At 38.7% G+C, this 27,424-nt stretch overlaps 1 protein-coding gene across 2 annotated transcripts in view; it reads right to left on the reverse strand.

The window, feature by feature from the left end:
- Nucleotides 1-1,724: 1,724 nt before the first annotated feature.
- tubgcp3 (tubulin gamma complex component 3) overlaps nt 1,725-27,424 on the reverse strand; it is a 29,439-nt gene continuing 3,739 nt past the window's right edge. The window contains exons 6-23 of one of the 2 annotated variants that reach the window (XM_030157522.1): nt 26,480-26,652; nt 25,184-25,296; nt 22,154-22,279; nt 21,984-22,052; nt 21,140-21,272; nt 20,373-20,539; nt 16,555-16,665; nt 16,205-16,313; nt 13,380-13,569; nt 13,106-13,241; nt 12,669-12,737; nt 12,409-12,544; nt 10,792-10,880; nt 10,133-10,264; nt 8,584-8,724; nt 8,118-8,234; nt 5,931-6,025; nt 1,725-2,174 (exon numbers count right to left, since the gene is read on the reverse strand). In XM_030157522.1, the coding sequence (XP_030013382.1) occupies nt 2,108-2,174; nt 5,931-6,025; nt 8,118-8,234; nt 8,584-8,724; nt 10,133-10,264; nt 10,792-10,880; nt 12,409-12,544; nt 12,669-12,737; nt 13,106-13,241; nt 13,380-13,569; nt 16,205-16,313; nt 16,555-16,665; nt 20,373-20,539; nt 21,140-21,272; nt 21,984-22,052; nt 22,154-22,279; nt 25,184-25,296; nt 26,480-26,652 (2,173 nt within the window). In that variant the 3' untranslated portion in view covers nt 1,725-2,107. Of the gene's footprint in view, nt 2,175-5,782; nt 6,026-8,117; nt 8,235-8,583; nt 8,725-10,132; nt 10,265-10,791; nt 10,881-12,408; nt 12,545-12,668; nt 12,738-13,105; nt 13,242-13,379; nt 13,570-16,204; nt 16,314-16,554; nt 16,666-20,372; nt 20,540-21,139; nt 21,273-21,983; nt 22,053-22,153; nt 22,280-25,183; nt 25,297-26,479; nt 26,653-27,424 lie in introns of those variants that run through there. The other variant, XM_030157514.1, reaches the window with a different exon arrangement.

Raw genomic sequence — 27,424 nt, forward strand, 5'->3', positions numbered from 1 at the left:
GGGAACCACTGAGTTCGAGGTTGGACACATTCTATTAAAAGCTCAAACACATCTTAATAACAAAAGACACTTTATTAAAGAAGCAGAATGGTTTGTTTCTCTATATTCTATACATTTTGTTCTATACAATGGAGAGGATAGACATAGACAGACAATAACAGCTGACCCCGGATCAGTTTGGTTGTTAAAGTGCCGTTTCACACAATTTCACTGTATGTCTGAACGCACACGCTTACATACGTTATATATTTCACTGTCGAGAACCACAGCGGGTCCGGTGACATCACACAGCACCGATCGGTTTGACTTTGAAGAATCGACGTCACCACGACACACACAGGTTCCTGTTCTAATATTAGTTGTGAAGCGGTGACGTTACAGGCACTCTGCTGCCCGGAGAAACTCATCCAGAAAAGAAATACTCCCAAAAACTCAAAGTAAGTATCCTTAAGCAGAGAGTGCTGCCTTATTCGACTCCAAACTCAAGAGAAACTAACAAAAGGGTAAATAAACATCTATATAATAATGTTAAATGTCAATGATGAAACTTCTTCTTATGCAAACTGTAACTGTTAAGTGGATATAAGTGATTGTAGGATGTCAAGACTGAAATCCACTGACTTTAACTTTTATTTGAAGGTTTTATAGCAGAAAGCAAAATATCTCAGAGAAAACTATGGATGACAAAATCCAGCGAGAGCCCTAGGAGTTTCCTTCATCCACATTTTACTAGTTTTATTAATTCAGTTACTCCTTTTTTGACGAAAACTTCATAAAATTGATATATTTAAGTCACTCAAGCTCCGAGCCATTACGATTATAAAACGCCATGTTGCGACTCTAAAAACTGAGGCTAAATAATCGAAACGTACGTGAAAAAAGGGCGTTTAAAACTGTTCCGCGAAAATCCATCCCTTTTATATCAACATCAATTAAGTCTCTTTAACGACACTGAAATGGATCTGAAAATAAACGGCCGAGAGGTTAACATCTACACCCATTTAATTCTTTATTCATGGAACCTTCAGGAGAATTATTTACAATATTTAAAGACAGCTTGTGGCTCCCTGTGATTTATGCTCAGACTAGAAGTGAGGTTGGCTGTTGTGAGGATTGTTTTCCTTTATACGATCGTCTCTCGTACAGACAGAAGAGAGAATATCGACGACGGACTCTCAGTGACAATCTTTTCAAGTCGGTTCAACGATGCTCCGCCCCTTTTTTCTCCCACAAATAACACACTGTCAAAGCTGTGCGGTTGAACGTAGCAACTACAGATGACTACTGAGTACAGAGTGTAAACGACAGGCTTCTGTTGTGTTGTTTTGTTTTGTGTGTGTGTCGGATGATTGTGATTTTACATATGACATACAAAAAAACCTGGATTTTCAAAGAGACAGTCGAAACCAGGGTTAGACTGATATGACGGTTTGTAAAGATTGATAATAAATATTAAATATTCAATAGGCCGAGGACTAAGTGCTGTTGTTTTTTTTCCAGCTTAATGTGAACTGTATCGCATGTGGATTATCGTAAAAAACTTCATTTTCATACAAAATTGAAATAAATATCGATATCAAACCCATATCAGTCGAACCCTAGTGAGGAGATTCAAAGCCACAGGTGTGTATTTGACGTGTTCAGACTCATATATTACAATTTTGCATACTGTATGTACATATATGTGTGTGTGTGTGTGTGTGTGTGTGTGTGTGTGCGTGTGTGTGTGTGTCGGGATAGGATTTGGCAACCGCGCTGAGAAAAAGTTGGATTTTTTCCCGTCATTGATAAGGCATGCCATGTGACGTGGCCCTGTGAGACTCCTGCTCACATGTAGCTGGACACTTTCCCCAAACGCTTTCCCGTATCTTGCATCTTTCGTTGCTGAATGTCAAAATGTCAAGGTTGTTTTTTGATTTTTTGATTATTTCTTTAGATCCCGCCCGCTGTGACTGTGACGTCATCACTGGGCGACCGCCTCTCCGCTCAGAGCAGCGTCTCTCTCTCTCTCTCTCTCTCCTCCGAGGGATGGCATCATGTTAACGTGAAGCGCTTGAGTTCTGCTGGTCGATGATGTCATACCTCGTGCTGTGACGAAGCCGTGGCGTTAGATGTTTGACAGTCGACGCCCCCTGGTGGCACCCAGAGAGGCTCGTAGTCTTGGCTCTCTGGCCCTGTAGGAGAGGTGCAAGTGTTGAAAACAGAAAATACACAGCCCGGGATGGTGCAAATAAAAAAACAGAACCCATCCTCACAGAAGTGATATTAGATCCAATATCCTATACACTTTTGTCACCTGCATTACATTTTACTATCATTTCAAGTAATGACTTGAATCTTTAAGTAGATGGAAAAAAGCCTGTTCCACCATGTGGCACCACATTATGTAATAATGGTGGTATATGCAATAATGTAATCATTTTTCACCTCATTATGTAATAACACCGCATTTTGTAATAAAATTCTTGAACGCATTTTGTAATAACTTATTACATATTGTGAATTCTAATTAAGCTGGAATGCTTAATGTTGTTTTGCTGGTTTTTCCAATTATGGCATCAATTTTTTTTCTTTGTAATTATCTTTTCATTATTTTTTTCAGGCAGCCTTATCTCATCAGCATTTTACATCATGTATATACTTCTATATATGTAAAGAAAAACAAACGAAAAACAAAAATATATTCATACAGGGGAGCAATGACAGAAATAATAAAAATATACACAGCAATCTAAAATAGAGTTAAAGAGAAATAACAAGTATTTTTCCCATTCCATTCTTTCCTTCCAAAAACCCTTTTCCACTGTATAAGATTAACACCAAACATTTAAAATGTGTATCAAGAACCAAGGGTTTACATGGGTCTATATGAACATTACTCTTATTAAGTAAAATCAGCTCTGAATAGTGTTACAAAATCAACCCAGTTTTTCCAATAATTGGTGAATTTGTCTGAATCAAGTCTGACTGAGATAGTCAGCTTCTCCATCCAACAGATGTCACCTATAACCTCAATCCAGTTATTCATTTCAGGTGCATTCTTTTTTAGAAAGGTATCAATTTCAATGGTTTTTCAATGGTTTATTACATAATGCACCAAATTATTACATTTCCTCTAAAAAAAAAAAAAAAAGGTGAAAAGGTAAAAAAAAAATGCTACACCTGCATTTTGTAATATCTGTTGCAATATGTAATAAGTTATTACTAAATGCGGCAAAGTTTATGATAAAATGTCTTCAAGATTTTTATTACAAAATGTGGCATGTTATTATAAAATGCATTATTACATAATGCGGTGCTACACACCAGCTATAGGATTTTTATTAGTTCTATCTGAAGTTTACTAACAATAAGTTGAAACTACTAAAGACCTTTTTTTTAATAACTATAAAAATGTAACCATGTGTCTATAAGTAACCATGAAAAACATACATAAAAAAACTTTAACTTTATAGAAGCAAAAAAACTGACTCATCTTAACTACTCCGGCATAAAGACCAAACAAAACACATTCTTGTGTGGAAAATACCTTTTTCATTTTCTGCAGACTGTCAGTGAAAGTCACCAAACCTAATCCTGTTCTGCTATCAAAGTTTTCCCATACGTATTAACTCGCCTCTATACGTTGGATGTCACTATGTTGTCTCTCAAGGCTCATTGTCTTTGAACACTTCGAGACAAAAAAAAAGCAAACTAGGTGAAAGAAAGCAAGAGCAGGATAACAGTAACATAAAGTTGGAAACCATCACCGTAACAGAGGCTAGTGGAACTATTATCGGGCGTGTGAAATTGCTGCACCTCACAAATTGACATGCACAATTTTACCAACTAAGGTCTGGAGTATTTCAACTGGTGCAGTCCTTAAAAGCAGCATGGAAATTCTAAGTTCTGAGTGGGGAATTATATTTACAGTGGTCTACGTTTGGACATACCTTTAACAGAAGTACATAGTTATAGGATGCAGTTAGGGTTAGGAAAAGATCACGGTTTGGTTTAAATTATGCGAAAGTGTAATGTATGAGACTTAAGTCGTATTAATCCAAGCTCCAGTATCTTTCTTAACCCTAACTAAGGGCTGCCAGTCAATAAAAACAACCATAAAAAAACAGACAGATGCTACAAATCGAACATCTATGAGTGTTTTAATCTTTAAGACCAGTATTTTTGCTACTTAGAAATTGCACAACCCAATATTTAATGATTTTTGTTGAAGTAAAAGGTAATGCAGGTGACATGAGGTGTTAGTGCAAAAGGAATTTGCAGCTGCAATTTAGTTTTAAATGAACGTCTGTGAGAAAGGGTGGGAAAAACATCTAACAATTTGATTAATCCTTACTTTGCAAGTCTGACTAATTTGGAACAAAGCTAATTCCAAATGCTCAGACTACGCATTAATGTCAAACCACAACTGTCAGTGTAGCAGTGTGTGTTTACAGTGATCAATAGACATGTGCTCTCCCTCCGGCCTCCTCACCTGCTCCTGGGTCCAACTCCTACCAAGAATCTTTTCCTCCTGGAGCTGCAAAACAAATCTGCTTCCCTTGCATTTTCCCGGGGATACGCAAATCTCAGCTCTGGACGTTTCTGCTGATTTTGTGGTTCTTAGAGTTCTGGTTTGAAACTGCCACTCACATTAAACGTGCTTATGAAAACGGCTGCGGGGCCGGAGAAGACCTGAAGAGTGAACTGAAGCCGTGATACCACATTAGGACAGATGCTTCGTAGATACACAAAGCAAAAGGCAGGGGCTGACTAAAAGTAGATTAGTCTGAGGCCCCGCTTTGGATCATTTGTTCTTTAAAACACAGCCTCCACGTATACTAGAGTGGAAAATAAAACCTGTCTGTAAGGAGTTCATTTATCAACAGTATCATTACAGACAGGAACACATGACAGGTACATATGTACTTTTAAAGTTCCCAACGTGTGTCATGGAATTCAGCTTGTAAAAGTTTCAAGGTTCCTACACATTTGAAACTTCAAAATTCCATACTATTTCGAGACACTAATTTCCAGTAAGTCTTGGTAAAAAAAATTCCGACCAGCCAACCAGTCTTTATATTTGGGATTTATGAGCCAGTTGTCAGAGAATTTACATCTACCCATTATGGGTTCTGCCAACGATCATACAAGGCATGTTAAAAAGCTCGCTCACAAAGAGTGTGTGGACATCACCTGTCCGTCAAAGCAGCAGTGAAACTTGATGACACCTGGGCGGGGCTTAAAATGGGTTGGAGGAGGATAAGAGCAGAAAGCTGGGCATTCAACTTGTCAGTCTGCCCAGATGTTTTCTGAGACGCGTATGTGCTCTCACACAAACATTTTAGCTGCACTAACAAGCACCTTAAAAAAACAAATCGATCCATTTCCTTTTGTAGATATTGATAATTTTATGTTTTAGAAAATGGAACAGTGGTAACAGTCTTGGAAACATGAATATTTTTTCCATACATTTGTTTCCATTTTCCATACTTTTCCAGATGTGGAAATTTATAAAATCCAATTCCATACTTTTCCATACTTGCGTAGGAACCCTGGAGTTTTATTTATTCTATTCCTTCCTGTGGCCATCAGACTGTTTAAGTCCACATTATAACCACATACTGTTAATAACACAAACATTTTTGCACACTTATTTATGTATGTTTCTTGAATTATCATATTGACAGTATATTGCCTAGTACATATTGTACAATTTGCTAATCTAAGTGTGATTTCATAGAATGTTTTGATATATTCAAAGTTATGTATGCTAGTGAATATATTTTTTTCCTTCTTTTTCTGTTGTTGTATTGATTTTTTCCTCACCTGCTACTTTTTATTATGCTTGAATGGAGCTACTGTAACACAAAATTTTCCCCCTAGGATTAATAAAGTCTCCTGATTCTGATTGAAGATGTTTGTGTCCGTGCACTGGATCAAAGTCAAACCTGTAGTGTTCATTGAAATCCAGTCTGAAGCTGAGGAAACGCAGACTCTCATCTGAACTGGTCATCAGCAACACAAGGAACTGCTGGACGATGCTCTGAGAGACAGGCAGAAGGACGAGAGCAGAAAGAAAATGAACAAGGAGAAAACGGTTCACACACCCCTGCCTGTCTCAGCTGGGCCGCCGGCATCGCCTGCGACTCCAGCTTGTCAAGTCTCCGGTGGCAGGTTTACGAAACGAGAGGCACTTCACCTGTCTCAATAGCCAATTAGCTTGCGGTGAAGTGAGCAAGTCGGGTCAGATAAACTGTCAGCTGGTCCAAATGACAGAGATTTAGACAGAGGGGGGAAAAAAGGAGGAACACCTCATCAATTTGTCTGTCTGTGCAGTTGTTTAACAGGACACCATCTTTTCAAAATGACAGCTCTGCTCCGGGAGCAGACATGAGGAATTAGCCCGAGGAAAGACATCTCCTATCCCCAGTTCATGGCTGTAATTTGCATAAGCCCCCTGGGTATTTTGTTGAGGTACAAATCAATAGGCGTTTCTCAATATCAAGTTCGCAGAGTACGGTCCTGGTAAAAACAGTCCCAGAGAATGGACTTCCTTTTCTCTGTTAATGGAACAGCTGCGCGTCTGTGAACTTAATCCACCACAATATGTCAATCAAATCAATTTCAATACATACGTACTACTAGAAAAAAAAACTAAAATCCAGGCACTCACTTGGTCGGAAAAATTACAAATTGTAAAAAGCCTTTATTTCATGAGGACTTGTAGATTAATTCTTTGGGGCTGGAGTCAAAACCACATCAACGCCTGTCAGCATGAGCCTTTTTCAGGGTGATGAAATAAAGGCTTTTTACAATTTCTAATTTTTCCAACCAAGTGACTGTCTGGATTTTTGTCTTTTTTCTATTCTTCATGCCCTCTCCATGAGCACCTCTGGTTTGTCTAACACCAGTAGCTCCCAGTGATATTGTTTTTTTGTCATATGTACTAGTATTTACATGCCACTTATATTATTTACATTCTTCAAAACTGGATATACAAATTTCATTGAATCCCATATCATGATAAAAAACATGTATTTTCTCACTATTCTGCCTCAAGCGCATGTTCCAACATTGTATCACATCATCTACTCAATAAAATATTTCTGAGGTAAGTTATCACAGAAGGTGCTATTGCTTTTGAGAGTAAATTGACAGTAACATGAAATGCATCTTGGGATATTTGCCAGCCAAGTCTATACGTGTCACCAACCAGTGCATCCTCGGTTTAAAGGAGTGATATTTTGCTTATTTTTAAATGGAATTATGCATTTTCAAACATTTCCCTGTGGCCTACATAAACTGTAAATGCTTTGCTTGGGTCTGAATTCTTCATTAATTCAACTCCACAGGTCCATCTTCAACAATATTTTTGAGAAATGACACAAAAAAGGTTGTTTTGAGCGCTGGCCCTTTAAATGCAAATGAGCCACTTCATGCCCCACCCCCTCCAGGTTGTTGACTGTGCTGCTCTGTCCATTTCAACCAACAACTGAACATTTTATGTAATCGGCTCGAAGTGTGGACATATTTTCTGTTTTCACAACAACCGCTGCTGCTGACAAACAATTATGTCGTACTTGGAGGAATGTTCATCAGAAGTCTTGACCTTATATGTGCAAATATCGAGACGTAACTAGTTATAAAACGTAACAAATTAAGCAGGACTTTAAACAGGTCGCAGAAATTCACTTGATTTTTGCCGGAATAAATATGAAGATAGCTTTGCAGCACCTGGAGGGTTCAAATTCAAACTTTATGAACTATTAGGGTCCAAATACACAAATAAATGAACCAAAGACTAATAAAAGTAGGTTTAGCAAAATATGACCCCTTTAAATGGAACAGTACTCGGGCCCTGACTGATGACGTTACAAGAACAGACAAGAACGTGTGTTGAGAAACAGCCACTGGCTCCAAATATTCCACCATCTGTTTTTTTTTTTTTTAATGTTTTTGCCATTATTGCGAAAGACTCAAAATATTTAAAGCAACACTTTAAGCCTGAAAAACACTTAACAGAGTAGTTTTGTCTTGAAATGAGCAGATTAGTGCAGTGCAAACAATTGTCATATTTGAACACATCTTATGACATATCAGCGGGTTTAACAGGGTTGAGGTGGGACGGATGCTACCTGGTAGAAGTGGGTGAGGATGCGGAGCTGGGAGTGCATCTTTGGTATCGTTTCCTGGAAGTCCTGAATCCTCTTCTTCTCCTCCGCCTCCTGTTCAGCTGTTACTCCCCACTGACCCTGAAGCAGCAAGTTAACAACAGAGTAAACATCTGTTACATTTACTTTCAAACACAAACATAAAAGAAAAACTGCACGCCAGACAGATTTAGAAAAACTCATTTGTGCTGCTGCTTTAATACTAACAACACTTTACAGAAATTCTTAGATCCTTGCACTAATTCTACTCATGTTTTTATGCATCTTTTCTTTGTACATAATATATTTTTCTTATCTTTTTTGCTGAATAAAGCACTTTGAACAAACTCTGTTGATTATAAGCTGCTTTATAAAAGTCGCACATGCACAGTCAGCACAGAGACCGAAAATATTTCAGACACAGATGGGAACATGGCTTTCTCATTTCTACCTCCTCTTCTCTCTGCTTCTTCCTCTCCTCGTACTGCAGACGTAGGCTGAGCTCTTCCAGCGCTGAGCGGTAGAGGGAGTCCTGGGCGCTCTGAAACTCGATGATCTGGTCGAATATAGTCCTCAGCTGGTTCAACAGCGACTACACAGAACGACAGGGCAGATTGGAGGAAGACATGACTAGCAGATATACAGGGTGCTTGCTCTTTATCCAAATAAAAATCCCAGACTTTTTCAAAACTGCTATTTTTTGGGTTACCTGAGTTACTATGCGCTTGATGCTAATGATACTGCTGTGGTGGAATGTAAAAATTGGATGCTGACTCTCATTTCTATGTATCATGTATTCTTTTGTTACCTCCGCCAAGGAACGGCAGAGGTTATGTTTTCATCGGTCTGTCTGTCTGTCTGTCTGTTAGCAAGATAACACAAAAAGTTATGGACGGATTTGGATGAAATTTTCAGGAAATACTGATACTGGCACAAGGAACAAATGATTAGGTTTTTGTTTTGGGGGGCGGGTGAATGGAAGGTTAGCCTATGCCTTGTGTAACAAATAAAATAAATAAAATACAGTTTCTGTTCCTTCACATATACAACATGCCATTATGAGCTGCCAAATATACATAGACACAAACCAGCAAACACAAGCACATGAACAAACGATGCTGCCTTCTACAAAAACAACAAAAACAGCAGGGGATGGGGCCATATCACACATAAACTAGAAAAGCACTTGAAGAGCGCAGCCCTCCGCCATGGCAGACCCCCCCCCCATCATCACCAAAATTTAATCATTTGTTCCTTGTGCCAGTATCAACATTTCCTAAAAAATGTCATCAAAATCTGTCCATAACTTTTTGAGTTATCTTGCTAACAGACAGACAGACAAACCCAGATGAAAACATAACCTCCGCCGTCCTTGCTGGAGGTAATTCAGCAGGAATTAAAACAGGCTGGAGAAATCCACTCGATTTTTGCCGGAATGAATATAAAGACAGCTTTGCAGCACCTGGAGGGTTCAAATTCAAACTTTTGGAACTATTGGGGTCCAAATACACAAATAAATGTACCAAAGACTAATAAAAGTGGGCTTAACTAAGGCAGGGGTCAGCAAGCCTGATACTCGAGAGCCCCTATCCTGCATGTTTTAGATGTTTCCCTCTTCCAACACACCTGATTCAAATGATAAGCCTATCATTAAGCTCTGCAGAAGCCTGAAAATGACCGTCTGGTGTGCTGGAAGAAGGAAACATGTAAAACATGCAGGATAGTGGCTCTCGAGGATCAGGGTTGCTGACCCCTGAGCTCAGATAAGGACTGAAGGAGAACAATGTCGAGAAAACTAGGAGAAATGATCTTTTTATACAATGACAGGATAAGGACGATCTTATTGACAACGACAAACAACAAAAAGAAAGTGTTAAAAAAAAGTAAGTGGGTTTAGCAAAATATGACCCCTTTAAGACTTTCCAGACCTGCACAAGCACCGTGGTACATCTATAAAGTAAAGAATAACTCATGTTCTCCACCAGAAGTGTGTACTTTACCCTGCTGTTATTGTCCAACAGGCATCTGGAGATGATTGTGTCTAAGAAGACATCATGGGCAGCGATGATGTGGTCCAGGTCCTGAGCCTGCTGAACTTTATTCCATAGTTCATCCCAGGAGCACTCCAGCACCTACACACACACAAACACAAACACACATATACCTCCTTTGGAGAACAATGACACTGTTTATCACAGCATGTTTGTGGTCTGAATTGAAAATGATGGCAGTGTCTTCCTGTCCTATGTCCATATCAATATTTTAATCTTATAATCAGTCCAATTACAAAGTCAAATGTCTAAACAAGGGGGTATTATTTACTAATGTTATCAAACAGTCTATAAAACAGGCAGAAAAAGTAGCCTTACTTCAGAACTTTCAGTGTTTCCTGTTTCAGATTAACATCATATTGCCATTTTTTATTTGCTACTCAAACAAGTCAAGGAATGATTTAAAGGCAGCAGGTCGACACATGAACCCAGGACCTTTTAAAGATGAGTTAACCTCAGTCTCTTGAGGGCTGCCGTCGATGACAGTGAACCTCAGAGGTCATACAGTACTGCATTAGCAGACACAGTGGATCACCTCCTCCTATAATCATCGCTTTCTACTGATGTTTTACAGCCTGTGATGGTTGCAGTGCTGCTAATGGCCTGACCTCGAAGGTGATGTAGTACTGCATTTGGTGGATGAAGTGGACCATCTCAGCGGCGAGGATGTGACACTGGTGGAGCACGCCAGACAGTTCTGGTACGATAAGAAACAGTAGGCTTATTAATGGAACTGCAGTCTGAACACGCTGGAAAAATATTCATCGATAACTTAGAAATGACAAAAATTAACAAACTGTTGATAATATACTATAACTTTTAGACACATATTTGGCATTTCTAAACAACTTATAAAATTTAGAACTTTTTGATTCATTTCTATTAAATGTGCATTTCCTTCAAAACCCTACTGTTGTATTCCAAATACACATTTTCATTAGTGTGTGTATTTGAAACCTCACTGCTAAACACTATTTGTTACCCAACCAACTACTTAATGATGAACTATCAGTATTAATAGCAGAGGAAGTAATAGCTGACAGACTTTGTAAAACTAAACCATTTCATGACTTTGAAAAATAAGTAATTTTTACTACTTTTTTTAGATCTAATATTAGATTCAGTGGTTATTATTTGCAAAAGAGATTTAGTATCTCTCCAGGATCCAAGCTTAGAAAATGACACCACGAGTAGGGATGTAACGATTAGACATTTTGGTGCTACGATTATTGTCAGAGAAATAATCGCTATTCCACAATTACTATGACTATTTTACAGGGGGTTTATACATGGGGGTACATACGTGTAGACCATACGATTGTACACCCCCCCAAAACCTGTCCCACTCTACAGGTGTAGCAGACTATTTTATGCAGTTTGCCTTGTGATCAAACAGTGTGTTTACTGTAACAATTCACAGGTTCACCCTCCCAAAGCTTGTCTGACAGTCTGAACTGGAGAAGAACGCCTTACTCTACCAAAGCTATACAGACAGACTGGTGTGAATGGGTTGGACAATGGTAGCCTGGAGCTGCGGAGACGATGGGAGCAAAAGCAAACTCTATGGAAACAAAAGTGAGCTCACAGCGAAAATATATGTATGGTCAAGACAGTTCAGAAATATGTGACGTATTTCTGAATTGTCTGAATTTCAGTTTGTTCCTTTTCTGTCATTTTCATTGGTGGAAATGTTGAATGCATCTTCAGTAACGTTGCTTTCATTCTGTGCATATTGGCGTGTCTTTGGTTCCGCTCTTAAAGGTGGGGTGCAAGATGTTTTCCTGGAGCATTTTTCACTATATTGCTTAAAATCCCTTTCACCTCCTGATTACAACCAATTAATTAAATGCTTTAACACAAAAATTAAAAAAAAAACTTGTAGTCACCTGCGGAACAGACAGAACTGAAAAAACACCATCCAGCCATTTTTAAGCACCCAATCGAAATGATTGAACGCTGATATGTCTATCAAACTCAACTGCCATTTGTCCCTTCGTGCATGAATCATGCATTCTCAGAGGCTTTGCGATTAATCGTAACACCATGACATCGTTACAACCCTAACCACGAGTTGCCTTCAAATCTCCATTTTTACAGATTTTTGTTGCCTAATTCACATAAGAAATGAGTGGCGAAGGGAATGATGGGATGCCAATCACAGAAAAAGCTGATGATAATCTTAACAAAAGCCAACCCAGTGTATTCCTGAGTAGGGGTGTATGTACCAGGCATGGTTTTGAGCAGCTTGGCGTTACACATCTGGCCCTTCCAGATGTCAGTCAGTGTGTACTCCATCCTCTTAGCCCTCCACAGGAAGTTAAACACACGAAGGTAGTGGCCCATACATTCCCTTGTAAACACCTGAAAAACACACAAATATTTCAGAAAACATGAGCAGTAAATATATGAAGACGACACACATTTCCACATGTGAACCATTAGAAAAAAAAAAAAAACATATTCAGAGTGGTGGAACGTCTTTTACCGTGGCTATCGGACCATCCACGTGGTAGTCCAGACTGAAAACATCCCAGCCTGTATCTCCAGGAGACACCTGAAGCCAAAAGACAGACTGAGGACATGCAGCAGTGTGGACATGATGACTTATTTCATCAGCAGAAATTAGACAAAAACTTGAGAGTCTCCTAGAACCTTTATCCTACGGATAATTAGATTTTTGGACACATTCGTCTTTTTAACTCTATACACATCAGTATCACCTTTGATCAGGTTTAATGGTTACAAACTGAGCCCCAGCTATGTATTACCTATCAAGAGTAAATCATATTGTCATAATCATTTCATGAGAAGAAGTAAAAATACTTTATATCTACCTTCTGGATGACAGTGTATACAGATAAACAGCATTAACTGTATTATTTTGGGCGTTAAAATGCTGATAGATCCACACAGATACATTACCTCTAGCAGGCGCACATCCAGCCTCTTGAGGATCTCTGCATTGTCAAACTGGGCGTTGGTGGCTCTGACTGCCGTCTCCAGGATCCCAGTCAGGTTGTGTTGGTACAGAGTGGTGGCGGGACGCACCAATTCTGGTCTGAGGAGGAAGAGGAGGAGGAGAAGAAGGAGGAGAAGAAGAAGAAGAAAGCTTTAGGTCTGTGTGTAATACTCAACATGCGGCAAATGTTTGAGGTGTGTGTTTTTTCTGTGTGTGTTTTCTGTGTGTGTTGCTCACTTGAGCAGGTCCATGAGGTGCCTGATGAAGTCTCCTTGGCCCAGCAGCAGGTATCTCCTCATGGCCTGCAGGTGCTCCAGCAGCAGGTAGTTTCGGTTGAGGACGTCCAGCAGGTATTTGCTGGTGTCAAAATAGGCAGCGTCGATCTTCTCCTGAAACGCCCCCTCCAGGTCTGAAAGGAGCTCCGCAGCTGAAAAGACACAGGTCAGAGGAAAAAAGCATGGGTTAACCTGCACAGATATGATGTTATTAAAGAGCAGCAATGAAACAGCTGTACATTGTGTGACTTTTTTTTCTTTTGTTGGTTAACTTGTCTTCAATATTCTGGAGTGTTCTGTTGAAATTTGTAATTTCTTTCCGCCCTTTTGTTCACCTTTATATTTTATTCCTACTTATGTTCGAAATAAAGTTTATCATTATAGATAAAACAGTTTGGATATTCAGTTATACTGTAACATCTACATATATTTACAAAGTTATGTTATATTTTATTTAGGTTTATAGAGAGTTGATGTTCTAAAGTGATTGTTTTGACACATGACAAGTTTATCAAAAATCTACAGAAGTGTCAAGAGTTGTGATGAGCAATTTTTTGAAAGTTCTTTTTCTAATCTCAGGTTCTAAAAAGTGTACCCAATGGTGCACACATGCTTTTTACAGCAGAGCCGTCTGTAAGGCTCAATGAAAACACACAACGACATGAAACGCTGTCAAAGAACTGGGCCTGTGTCATATCTGAGTCTCAGCCTCATTATTTTTACACTGGAAATGGTTGGGTGGTCTATTTGTTTACCTTCATTCCACTGTGTTAGGTTCTGTTTTCAATGTCAGTTGGATGCTCATAACTAGGCGCTGTTAAATGGGATCGGGACAGAGAAGACCTCCCCCCCCATTCCTATCTGGAAATCACTGATCTCACAAATGGTGATACTGGTAAAACTAGAACAATGTATGAATAAAAGGACTCGTATTTTCCTGCAGAAATGGAGGAAGCCACTGGGACTTTTGGGAGTGCAGTATAATTTGGACTTAAATACAAAACATGATGAATATCTATCACTTTTTGTTTTGCTTTCTCTGCTTGTCTTCTTTTTCACTTTGATTGGAAAGAAATAACATACTTGTTTGCTATTGTGCAAACATTATGTTCTACCTCAGTGTGCTACTGATGTTGCACAAGCATATAATTACATAAACCAGTCTTGTAGCATCATTGTAATTTTAAATTTACCGACTGTTTTTTATGTTTTTTTGTGTACTGTTTGTATTGTTGTCATAAAACTTGAATAACTAGAAGTCGGGGAAAAAAAAAGGGATCGGGGCCGGCCTCCATATGTACTAATGTCCCCTCCCAGTCCAATGGGACCTGTGCAACAGGACGATAAAGGAGCTCCATGTCCTTTACCAGCCACTGTACAAGCTGATCAAACCGGTCAGATGAAGTCCGACAGTCTGAATCAATAACATGAGGCTAAGTATACCTCCTTCCTCTTCATGATCAAAAGGAGAGGAGGACAAGGCCAGCGAGCGGTAAGAGCATCGATCAGTGCCAGTCCAGCGGCCCACGTCAATAGAGGAATATCAATACGACGAGGAGGACGGGACCAGGAAGGCCTCAGTTATGTCATTAGTGTGTTTGATTCATTATATTGACAAAGGAAGAAATAAAAACTATTAAAAAAAAGTCACAGTCTTCTGGGATTGTCCCTCTGCGGCTCCATTTTGGAGACATGTCTATGACCTCATGGAGGCAGTTTTTAAGTTTAAAATTTGTTTTGACTTTAAAACCATGTACCTCAATTAGAGATGCAAATTATCAATTAATTCATTAATCATTAGTTGGTTGACCTTGTCGATCAATTAACAATTAATTGATAAGCAGTGATTTTCCTGTGAACCTGAACTTTTCTTTCAACAGGGTCTATAAGAATAAAAGCTAAATATTGTTTATATACTTCATGAAAAAAGCATGTCATACTCCTTTATGATTGATTTAATGTACCATTGGATACAGTACAGGCAATGACATTTATGTAGTAGAGCTAAATAAACTCTGCAGAGAAATTAAATAAAACTAGAAAAGCACTCGGAGAGCACAGACCTCAGCCAAGGCAGATCAGCCCTCCCGATCACCACCAAAATTAAATCATTTGTTCCTTGTGCCAGTATCAACATTTCCTGAAAAATTTCATCTAAATCCGTCCATAAATTTTTGAGCTGTCTCGCTAACAGACAAACAAACAGACAAACCCTGATGAAATTAGAAAAGCACTCAGAGAGCGCAGACCTCTGCCAAGGCAGATCAGTCCCCCCCCTCCCGCAATCACCACCAAAATGTAATCATTTGTTCCTTGTGTGTGCCAGTATCAACATTTCCTGAAATTTTCATCCAAATCTGTCCAAAACTTTTTGAGTTATCTTGCACATGGACAGACAGACAGACAAACTAACGCCGGCAAAAACATAACCTCCTTGGCGGAGGTAAAAAGATAACCTCCACCGTTCCTTGGCAGAGGTAGTAAATGCATCTGAAGCTGGGCAGTGTAGACAAAATGGGCATTTCTTACTTTGCTATTATTGTTTATATTTGTGTTGTGTTTTTCTCAAAAACAACAATAAAATGCAAATTAAAAAAAATAATAATAAAAAGTCACAGTCGTCCCCATTGTAGCCGCTGCTGCTTCTATTTGTAATCCTTTTATTTGATGTTGTTCCCTCGAGATTGTAATTATGCCCCAAAAGGAAACACAGACTTCAAAGTGTCATCAGATATGATGTGTTATGAGGGGAATACAAGTGAAGAACACACACTGAGAGCATCCTACCGTCTTTGGGCGTGTCTGCAGACTTGGATGCTGGTGTGATTTTGCCTGGCGGTGTCCTGTCATGGCAAACCTGATGTAGGAAGTTGATGGATTTACCAATCAGCAGAACCTAAAAGAGGAGTAAAGAAAGCTAATAAGACCTCAAATGACACAGAAGGTACAGAAGATAAGAGTTTAATCTCTCAGAACAACTGGAAAACAAGTGTGAATTGAAAAATTAATGCCATTTTCCAAACAAAAGGCATGCAAGTGTTTAGAGGTTGATTTGTTGTAATAACCCTGATGGGTGCGACTGAATAAAGATATCTGTAATTCTGTGTGTCTGTGTGTTTGTGTGTGTGTATGTGTACCTTGCGGGCCTGGTCCATTGTGATAAATGATGGAATCATTGACTTCCTGAGGGAGTACTTGTCGTGCCACAGACGATCTGTCTTCACATTGGGATCTGATGCTACAAAGAACTACACACACATAAAACACACAAATAAAAGCTCAGTTTTCACACTTCGGTCTATGTCTGAAACACTGGATATTAAAACAAAATTATTTTACGAAATGAATGAAAATAACAGGAAACTTTGGGGTCAAACAATCAGTGTGAGGTTTGACGCTAAACCTTCACTTGTCACATTCAGTTTGTTTATTTACATCAGTAGGAGTCGCTTTCTGATGGGAATGCTGCAGGCTACGAATGAGGCGAGCTAATGCTTTTTTGCACCGTCTCTAATGTGCACACACCATTAGCTGAAATTAGAGTCCACATAGAGTTTCACTTAAAACATCCCAAAGTTGCACAACCAGTGTGTTGAAATACTGGCAGGGGAGAGTGATTATGAGTGATTTCAGGGGGATTCTGACAGGTTTAGGCAGCATGATGGCTTCCTGCTGTTATTTGAGTAAAAGCGATGCAGGTGGATGGATGTTACAGCAGTAGGGAATCCAGGGGCCAACCAAGTGTCAGAAGAATTAGGTTTTAATATGATTATGTATGCCACATTTACATATCATTATTATTATTATTATTTACTCATGCACTTTCCATACCATAGTATGATTAAAAATGATGAAAAAATTGTCAAATTATGACAAAAAAAATGACAAAATTGTAAAATTATGACAAAATGATGAAAAAATGGTCATAGTACAGTATAATGAAAAATTATTCAAAAATGGTCAAATTATGGTGAAAAAATTTTGAAAAAAATGGTCAAAGTATAGTATGATGAAAAATTAGACATGGTATAATATGATGAAAAATTTTTTTTTTAATGTTCATAGTATGATGAAAAATGATGAAAAATAGTCAAATTATGATGAAAAATGATGAAAAAATGGTCAAAGTATAATAGCGAGAAAAATTAGACATGGTATAATATGATGAAAAATGATTTTTTTTTTTTTTTAAATGGTCATAGTATAGTACGATGAAAAATGATGAAAAAAAAAAGGTCAAATTATGATTGCTACTATGTGCCCAGTACTGATGCAGACATGGCCTACACCTGCCTGATTACTGATAGTATTTCCAGGTCTACTTCTGTTTATTATTCTGTGTTCCATCTGCTGCAGTACTGTGTCCCAAGTCCACAAAAAGGATCCAGTTGTCACTCGACCACTTTACATGAGATGATACAGAGCAGAAGAAGTGGACAAAGTTGACAAGTACAGTTACAATAGACATTTATGGATCCCCTTCATATGGAATAAGACTATTATGTGTGAAAATCTTTCATTTGTCAGCCCTTTATCTGTGCTGTCCAGTTCTGAGGAAGGTAAATAAAGCGCCGATTTATGTCGACACACAGCCGAGCAGGAAGTGAAGCGATGCACTGCAGTAAAAGGACAAGGAGCTTAAACAGTATTCAAGACACTTAAAAAGTAGAAAAATCAATGCCAGTTTAATTGTATGCTATATTCAGAATACTTCCATTGTTTTATTCCCGGATTCTGCTGTGTCTGTCTCCTAAATGTGTCCCTGCGGACCACAGCCACACAATCTCTCCTAAGTGGTGCCTCATTAAAGAAAGAAGTTTTAGCAAATAAACACAAACGATCTCCACCATCATTGACTGTTTGGACCCAAAATGAGCAAAAGACCGGCCATTACAGCTGTTAGTCATCTGTTTTTACATAAAGGTCAAAACATGGTGTTCGAAATCTCTCTGACAGGACATTTTAGAGACAATTTGACAGATAAGTGTTGTGAAATGACCCACATTTTTACTTTAGATGGACCATAAGGGATTATTTAAAACAAGGAGCTACTTTATATTGACATAAATGTTGGAATGGCAATCAATTAAAGTTTGCTGTCTGACGGGACATTACTATGCTTTGACCCAGAATCAGACAACTGATTACACAAATTAATCAGAAAAATGTCGACTTGGGACCCTAATAGGCTGATAAAATCTGCCTAAAAAGACAGAAATCAGCTCTGGGAGAAATTATGGGACAGGAACGTAAAAGGGAGTTCTTCAAGGTGCTTGTTTTCTAGGCTTGTATTCTAAATATTATAGACAAAAAGAACAAATTATTCTATGTGATGAACTACAACAAGCAAAAATCACTCAAATTCTTTACTTACTTTTTCCATCCCACTAATTAAATCCACTGATTAGTTATTACGGGCCTACAATTCACCTAGTTGAGAGTAACTTCTACAAACCACCCCCACAAATGCAGACAATGCCAAGGCACAGTGCAGTCAGAGGTGTAGTGGTCCCTGGAGAAGTGGGTATACTCTAAGTGTTTGCCTTTTTTTGTCTTTATTTTAAGTAGTCCAGAAAAAATGCTCTGTTTTAGAAACAGTGACATGTAAGACTATTCAATTTAGTTTACCCAAAAATCCATCAGTAGTATTTGCTCATTATTATAAAATTATCATGACTTGATCAGGAGCAGTTTGTAGGTATTACTAGTCACACAAGCAGCTGCATGAATGTAAAAGTATTCAACATGAGGCAAACATAGGATAACGTTAGCCTTTCATAACGTTAGCCTACTCACACAGTTTAACTATTGGTGGCAAAATCTCCTCTCCTCTAAATGTGCAGTCATATGGTCAGTACTTTAAAACAGTGACTCATTCTGAAACCACCTTAAAACTTACCTCAGAATTATGTATTCCATGAAAGTAGGTTCTCTCATTATGTGCCACTCACATGAAATAGGTTTATTCTGCCTTTCTCATTCGCATTTCCAATAATCGTGCATCTTTCAACGAGACATGACCTGTCAATCAAATGGGGTGGCACTAGCACCTGAAGTGTCCAATCAGGTTCCAGAGGAGGCCAGCGCTAGTTAGCAATATTTTCCTTGGCATGACCCGCCCTACTCTACCTCTGATTGGCTCATCAGTCCTCACGCCTTAAGTTAACCAATCTAATCAGTGAAGGCAGCGAGTACTGGCCAATTAGAGGCAGAGTAGGGCAGGTCATAGCATCACCATCCTAGGAAAAAAAATGAGCAATTTGGCTCAGATATTACTGAATGGTGTTCATCAGGGGGATTTAGAAGTGGGTATATGCAATACTGACTGAAAAATAATTACGTATGTGCCGGATACTGCTGGATACCCTGGACTGCACCACTGAGAGCAGTGTTAAAATTTATAAATTAAACAAGTTATTTTCTCTACATACAGGGGCTGCACATCTATATTTCATTTTCCCAAAAGGATTAACTGCTAATTATGTTTCCACACATCCTCATTTTTGATTTAGATGCGAAGAGAAGATCAGAAACTGTTCCAATTTGTGTGTATTTTAATGTGTGTGCATGTGTGTGTGTGATTGCTGCACTATTAGCTTTGTGAAAGGTATAATAACTTGTCTGTGGTCTTAAAACCAGCAGTGTGTGAGGGGGAAATGCACAGAGAGGAAGGGCAGGGAGAAGTAAAGGAGAACCATCCATCAGCAGCTCTCCATTACACTCCTTTCATCAGTCCTCATTTACGGAGCTGTCCTGACACACCTCTGTTTCTTCATCCTCCTCCTCTTACTAATGTTCCTGCTCACTGGGGTCAAACAGCACAGCATGGCTTCCAGAAATGGCCAGTATGTTCCTGACTTTTTAAAGGGCAGTATTATTTTTTCCCCATTACACTAGAATCGTATTTCCTCAGTTACAACACTCAAATGGGATAAAAATAAATAAATAAAAGTACCTCATGGTATGTGTCTTCTAGCTCTCCGTCATAGATCCATCTGTATAGGAAGTTCAGGATTGGGTGCGACACCAGGCTGAGGATGTGCTGAACCAGCGCTCGCATCTGTGGGTCTCCTGTTTTACCATATGCGTGGACAGCTGAGGCCAGCTCGCCTCCTTTACGACCTAAAACACACAAAATCATTTAATACTTAAAAATTGGACCAATGTCTCTGTATTTCACCAGCATGTTCTATCAAGAATCAATAACAACTTTGAATTTCTTCTGTTAGGTTAGAGTCCTGTGGTCTGGATGCAGGAGCTCAATCTCCCAGTAGAAGTGGGTGGTACTTTCACTGGAGGAGAACTCAACTAATTAAATCAAAGTCCATATATGACTTCGTATCAGTGCTCAGTTGTAACTCTACTGATATCTCTAACTATTTCCATGTTATAAACTATCACAATATGGCCCATTAGTAAAGACAAATTTTTAATATTTCAAAAATTTGTCAAAGATTCAAACATCTAAGTATGTCAAAACTGTGAACAATTTAATGAACCAATCAATCAAATTTTATTTATTTATTGATTTTTTATCTATATAGCATAACAAAACAAAACAAACAAAAGTTATCTCATGAAACTTGCTGAAACTAGACTCAATTGTAGACATTGACCCAAGGAAGCTACAGAAAAAAAAAGGAAATGAATCCGACCAGTCACCAGCTCCCTGGCCAAACATTAAATCACTAAATACTACAAACACGCACGCCCTAAACCCACCTTGGCAGTAGTCGACGAGGGCGGCCAGTGTCTTGAGTCGAACTTTGGGGTCGTACATCCAGACCAGCAGCCTCCTCAGAGTCAGACTGCTCTCTCCACCCACGTTCACACCTTGATCATCCTCCACCTGCAGCTGCAACACATAACAAGTACGCATGTCACACAAAATACTTTAAATTATGGATTAATGAGGCACTATGATCCAGTAAGATCTATTTCATCAAGTTATGTCAGGATATGATAATGTATTGTATTGGTTTTGTACAATAGAAATACGTCTCGTGTTACTGTTATTCTGTTTTGCTTGGCTGAAAATGAACACCAAAGTTGTGGATAAAAAGAGGGAAAAAAGCCCAATAGAAGAAAATCCTTTTTATTTGTTGACTATATAATGCAAAATGTTAGAATATTTAGGCCCTGACATGTTTAATGACTATATTGTGTTATCACTGTTACTGGAAATTTTTCCCCCTTTTTTTCTTTCTTCCTTTTCCATTCCACCTTGAACATTTAGTATTATTTATTTAATTATATAGATTTATTTTTTAAGTTTTCATTTTTTCTCATCTAACTTACTCTGTTCTATATCTAATCCCAACTTAATTTGATGAAGCATATCCTCACCTTTCGGTTATGTCTCCCCCAAAACAAATACATGCACAATCATAAAATATTATGAGTCCCTGCTTGTCTCAGTCTACGTCTTGATTGTCTGTATGTAATATTAGTATATTGTCCTTCACTTGTCATGTTCTGTCTTGCGTCACTCAACAAAAAATTAAAAAAAGACTATATTGTGATGTATTTTGCTCCCTGGATATGTTGGAATATGAGAGCTGAGTACCTGGGAGTGGAGGACAGACAGCAGCCTGTAGTACTCCTTCAGCTCCTGATGAAGTGAGGCACAGAAGCTCTAAGGAGGAGGAGGAGGAGGAGGAGGTGGTATTAATGGATGAGGAACGTCTGAAACAATGAAAATCCATGACACACAAACATTCACTTGCACAGACGCACCTGTCCGACCAGCCCGAAGGCCCGGTCCAGGCTCCTGGCGTCAGTGTACTTCCTGACTTTATTATGGAGCCATCCGAGCTCTGCCAGTCTGCTGCTGGTGTCCCTCAGGGACTTGCACAGCACCACCTAGAGGACACCGCACATGTTACAAAACGAACTCAAGACGATCCATTTTTATTGCATGGTAATACAGTGAATTTTTGTCAAACAACAGAGCCGAAATGTGCATATGTCAAATACAGTTTGATATCATAAACCTGCAAAATAACATCAAAAAGATGCTAAAGACTTTAATAGCTCGTCGGCTCATTCTACTTAAATGGAAAGACAGAAATTCAATAAAAAAAACTTTGGACAAAAAAAAAAGATGCTCAAGGCCAGTGAGAATGTAGTCATTAATATTCTTCTGCATATTACAGATATGAACAACTAAGTATGACCATACAACTTACAGTTTTAAAAGTGCAATGTATGATTAGTGGAGGTCAAACTGTAGCAAAACTATTTTACGTTTTTACTATGAAGATTAGTCTGCATTGAAAATATTGCCATATATGATAACCATGATAGGACAAAGATGTTGCTCCTTGTGTGAATCCCAGTTACTTCATGAAGATTTCCCTAATTTACACTCTGATGTACCCAGTATTACCGGCATGTCCTCTAGTCAACAACAGATTAGGGTTCCAAATGGCAGCGATGCATTAAAAGCATTAAATTTTCATCTGTTTAACAAAACCTCTTAACCAAAAAGCTTTCACAACACATTAAGTGGCCAAAGTCCAAAATACCTGGATCCCTGACTTATTTCTCTCTTGTCTCAGTGGCTCCTCCTCCATCAGGACGATGACAGCGCATTGACCACAGGTCTATGTTTAGCACCACTGAGAGAATATGGGACAGGTCTCACAGAGCAAATATAACATCTAAGGCCACCCTATCAATAATAGGAAGGAGGGAGGGGTAGAAGGAATTGACAGGACAGAGAAGAAGAAAGGAAACTGAGGTCGATGTGGCTTTGAGCCAAAAAGCTGAATATTGATCTGTTGAATCTTCTACTCAGAGCTCCATCACCAACAATAGTCCTGATATCTCATCATCTGGTCTGGATAGGCTAGATAAGAGAAACCGTCAAGCACGGAAACTCATTCTCACCACAGGAAAGTCCTGAATGCTTGTTATTACCCAGCCCCTCAAAGGGGAGGGAAGGGGTATTGTTTTTGGTTTGGTTGTTTGTTTGTTTGTTTGTTTGTTAACACCCTAGCAGCAAAACTATTGGTTGAATTCATACCAAATTGGGTTTATAGATTGCCAGTGACCCAGAATAGATGTCATTATATTTTGGGAAAAGTAGGTCAAAGTTCAAATTTTTTATGAATTTTTAAAATCTTTTTTCTTCTCCCACTTACTTATTATGGGCGAAAATTTACATGTCTATAAAAACATCAGTTTTGTTTAAATGTACTTCAAACTTGGCACATATATAGAGGCAATTGATATGCTGACATTAGCACACACATAGACATGGTGACATCTGCTGAATCAATGCAAAAATTAGCTACAATACGTTCGAGGGGCGGGGTTTCTGGTGCCTGACACCATTTGTTACAGCTGCACTCATCAGTATGTTTGATACGGAAAATGATCTCCTTCAGCATTCAGCAGGTAAAACAGGTTGGTCTAAAGATATGGAGGAAATATTAGTTACTGTTCCCTGTCTGCTTAATATCACTTGGGCTGCAACATCAGATGCTAACAGATTGTATTTCAGCTCTAAAGGAGGTTTAAAGTTGAAAATACTGGGGTTTTTATTCTAAGTTAAGGCTATATCATTCGATAAGTCTAACAGATACAATGATGAAGTGGCTAATCGGGAGATTCAGGAGGATTCCCGAAAGGCCGGCTCATGTCAATCTCGAATTTGGGCCAGTCGGATGGGAAAAATTATTTCGACATTTATCTGTCATTTATATAATCCTCTTTTTGCACTCATTCTTCATTCATTCATCTGTCAGTGCAGCCCCTACATCGCAGTAGATTTGATGGGTTCTACCATCTGAAGGAATTCTTCCCTCCCAAATGTTAAAGTTGGTTTGGCCCATGAGTCATCTTTTCTGGAGCGGTGGCGCGAGTTAGTCAGTGGTGATGGAGGGCAGGAAGAGGCCAAGTAGAGCCGAAAAGGTCAAGTTAAAGAAAATGAAGCTACTGAAGAGTTTAGTGTAAACCTGGCAAGTTGGAGTTGCAGTCATTTCAGTGCTGCACAGTGCAAAATGTAGCACCAGAAAGATTGCCATTGTTAAAGGGTTAAGAGGTTGGAATGTCAGAAATTTGCTAACTTTTCCTCAATAAGTAACTGTCAATTTGTTGAATAATTGGCAACAAAGCAACTAATCATTGCTGGTGTATTTACTTTTATTCAACAGATTTTGGAAGTCTGGGTGTCTCTTTTCGTACCATTTTGGAAAACATGTAAATATGTGCCAATACAGTTTCTGTCTGTCTGCTTCTTGTCATCTTTGCTGTAGTGGAGAGACAAAATTAAAGTAAAATATAAAACTAAAGCCAGTGAAAGGAAATATTTTTCAACTGTTGACTTTAGGAATATGTAATACTCATTTATATTAGCTGACATTTAAGGCAAGTAATTCACCTCAAATAGTCTTAGTTTAAGGAAATTTGTATGAGACAAATTATAAAAAGGTGCTGAGAAAAACTAATTTAATATGATAACTGACTGAATGCCATTTTTTTTCTATCTATATAATTCTACAGTCATTTTTTCCAGATTGTGTCATTTTCCCATGGGTTCAGTGTAATGTTTAATGCACCATCCACAGCCCCACAGTGTGTTTTCCTTCATTTCAGTTGCTCATTAAACCCTTCCTCTATTCCTGGTGTCCTGAGTTCTGCACTATAACAGAGGTTTTGTGATGCCAATGACCTGCAGGACTGTTCTGTTCAGATTACACTGTGCAGGAGCCACTTGCGGTCCATTAAAACCTTTACGAGGCTCGGTGCAGCAGCAGGTACCTTGCTGTCCATTTTGTAGCAGTTCTCTTGGGCGCTCATCTTGATGAACTTGCCATCAATTCCCTGGAAGACGTAGAGGATGTCCCGCACCAGCGCTGCCTCGCTTACCTCTCCTGCAGCAGCGGAGGGCAGAAGGAGAAAAGGGTTCGTACATGTTTTTCAAAGTCAAATTCAACCACTTTTCAGGCACTTTTAACCCTGTAAAGCCTGAACCATTGAAACACTGACTGAAAATCCCAGTTCTTTGAAACTGGAGCCTTTATTGGTCCTTCTGAACAACCCCAAAAATGTTTTTCAAATATCAATTTCCATGTATGACTTTCAATTTTGTATTATATTTGATACATCAGGTCTAAATGATCAAATATTATTATTTTTGAACAAAACAAAAACATAATATAACACAAACATGTCTAACAAATTGGTAATTCCTTTTCAAAATTGGCAAACTTCTGCCTCCTTCCTCATTAATGACAATCTTGTAGTGTCACTGGAAAGGCCTCTGGTGAACAAATTCCTCCCCCCTGGTGGATTATCTGTGTATTGCATGTATCTAATTGTATACATCAGGTTTTTCAAGAAGAAAAATGTCACCCTGATCATGTCGAGGGCTTCAAAACTCATGTATCAAATATGATATGTTTGGCCTTATAGGGTTAAGAGTCATTTTCAAATTTTTCCAGCACAGCTCCTTATCGCTGGGGTAAAACACATATCTACAAGAATACATACACTCATTATTATTTTTTTCACTTTTTTTTTTATCACAATGATGTACATTGTGTTGTGCTATAAACATCTAAAATGATGTTTCATAATAGGAAAAAGTTTAGAAATTGAAAGACGAACACAAAGTTTTTCCCCCCAAAAAATGGAAGCCACTTGGCGTTGTTCAGACACACTCGCACCGTGACAAAGATTAAGATAAAAATGTACCTTAGAGCACCTGCTAATTTTCTTTTTTGACATGAATTTTTATTTTTCAAACTGTATCAACTCTCTGTAAGTCGCAGAGTTAATATTAAAAATAAATAAATCACATCACAGAGTTATAATTGCAAGCACTTAAACTAAAATCCAAGCACTTTTCAGACTTTGAAAACACAACACTGATCCATTTTCAAGGATTTCAACCCTGGGATGAAAATGATCCACATTTGGGGCACAGTTAATGGTCACAGTGTGAAATGGACACAATTGAGTCCCAAAGAAACTTAAACTATCTGCACTTCTTGGGAACTGTCCATCATTTTTATGTTTATGTAATGTCACACCAATGTCAGAAAAAACCCTCACCGGTTGCATCACCATCTCGGCGAGGACGGATCATTTTGGGTGAAGGAACGGCCGGTCCGAGGGGCGGCCGAGCAGTGGGCGGAGCCAGTGCAGAGGAAGGGGAGGAGTTTATAGGAAGGGCCCACGCCAGTCGAGAGCCCAGAGGCTGAGCAGCTGCAGACTGAGGGGGTTGCCTGAAACACACACATTATTATACATAAAATTAAATATACAAATTAAAAACATCATACATTTTAGTTATTTTTAAAGGCTCACTGCTGTATGAATGACATTTCAATGCTATGAGACATTTTAGTGTTTACAGTGATGCTTCCAGGGTGAGACCAGACAGCTCTATGGTCATTTGTAAATCAAGGACTCGTGCATTATTAATAAGTAGAAGTGCAATTAAAAGGCTTTTTGTTTCATAAAACGGATTTATTACGATAACAAGTTCATCTCCTGCTGCTAACTGATGCCTTCTTTAGTTGAGTGTTTTTAAAGGAGATGCATCAGATGAATCAATCACCTGGAAATCCAGAGTGTCCCTCAGTGGCTGCAACATAGATGTACAAAACTGAATGTGTCGTATTGATGATTTTAAAAACACTGTTTTAGATTAATGTCTAGTGCTGCTGTGATTAGTCGACGTAATCAACCATGAAAATTAGTCGACGGCAATGTTTTTTAGTCATCACATTGTTTTACTATTGACTGCCTATTTATTTTTGGCCACAGCACCTTGGGGAATACATGCCTGTAGCACCTGCACCTGTATGGCCGCACCTCAGAGAGGGGGAGAGAGACAACCCATCTTATAAGTCGCCCCCCCCCCCCCAATTTGTGTCAATTTGGGGCTTGGTATTTATGTGGATTGTGGAAGTATTTCTAATAAATGAACATAACATACAGAGGTATTGTTATGGTCTAATTTTGTGTTGGATCACAGTGGAGTTATTTGGAGCC

This window comes from Sphaeramia orbicularis, chromosome 2 (assembly GCF_902148855.1).
Source record: "Sphaeramia orbicularis chromosome 2, fSphaOr1.1, whole genome shotgun sequence".
NCBI classification, from domain to species: Eukaryota; Metazoa; Chordata; class Actinopteri; order Kurtiformes; family Apogonidae; genus Sphaeramia; species Sphaeramia orbicularis.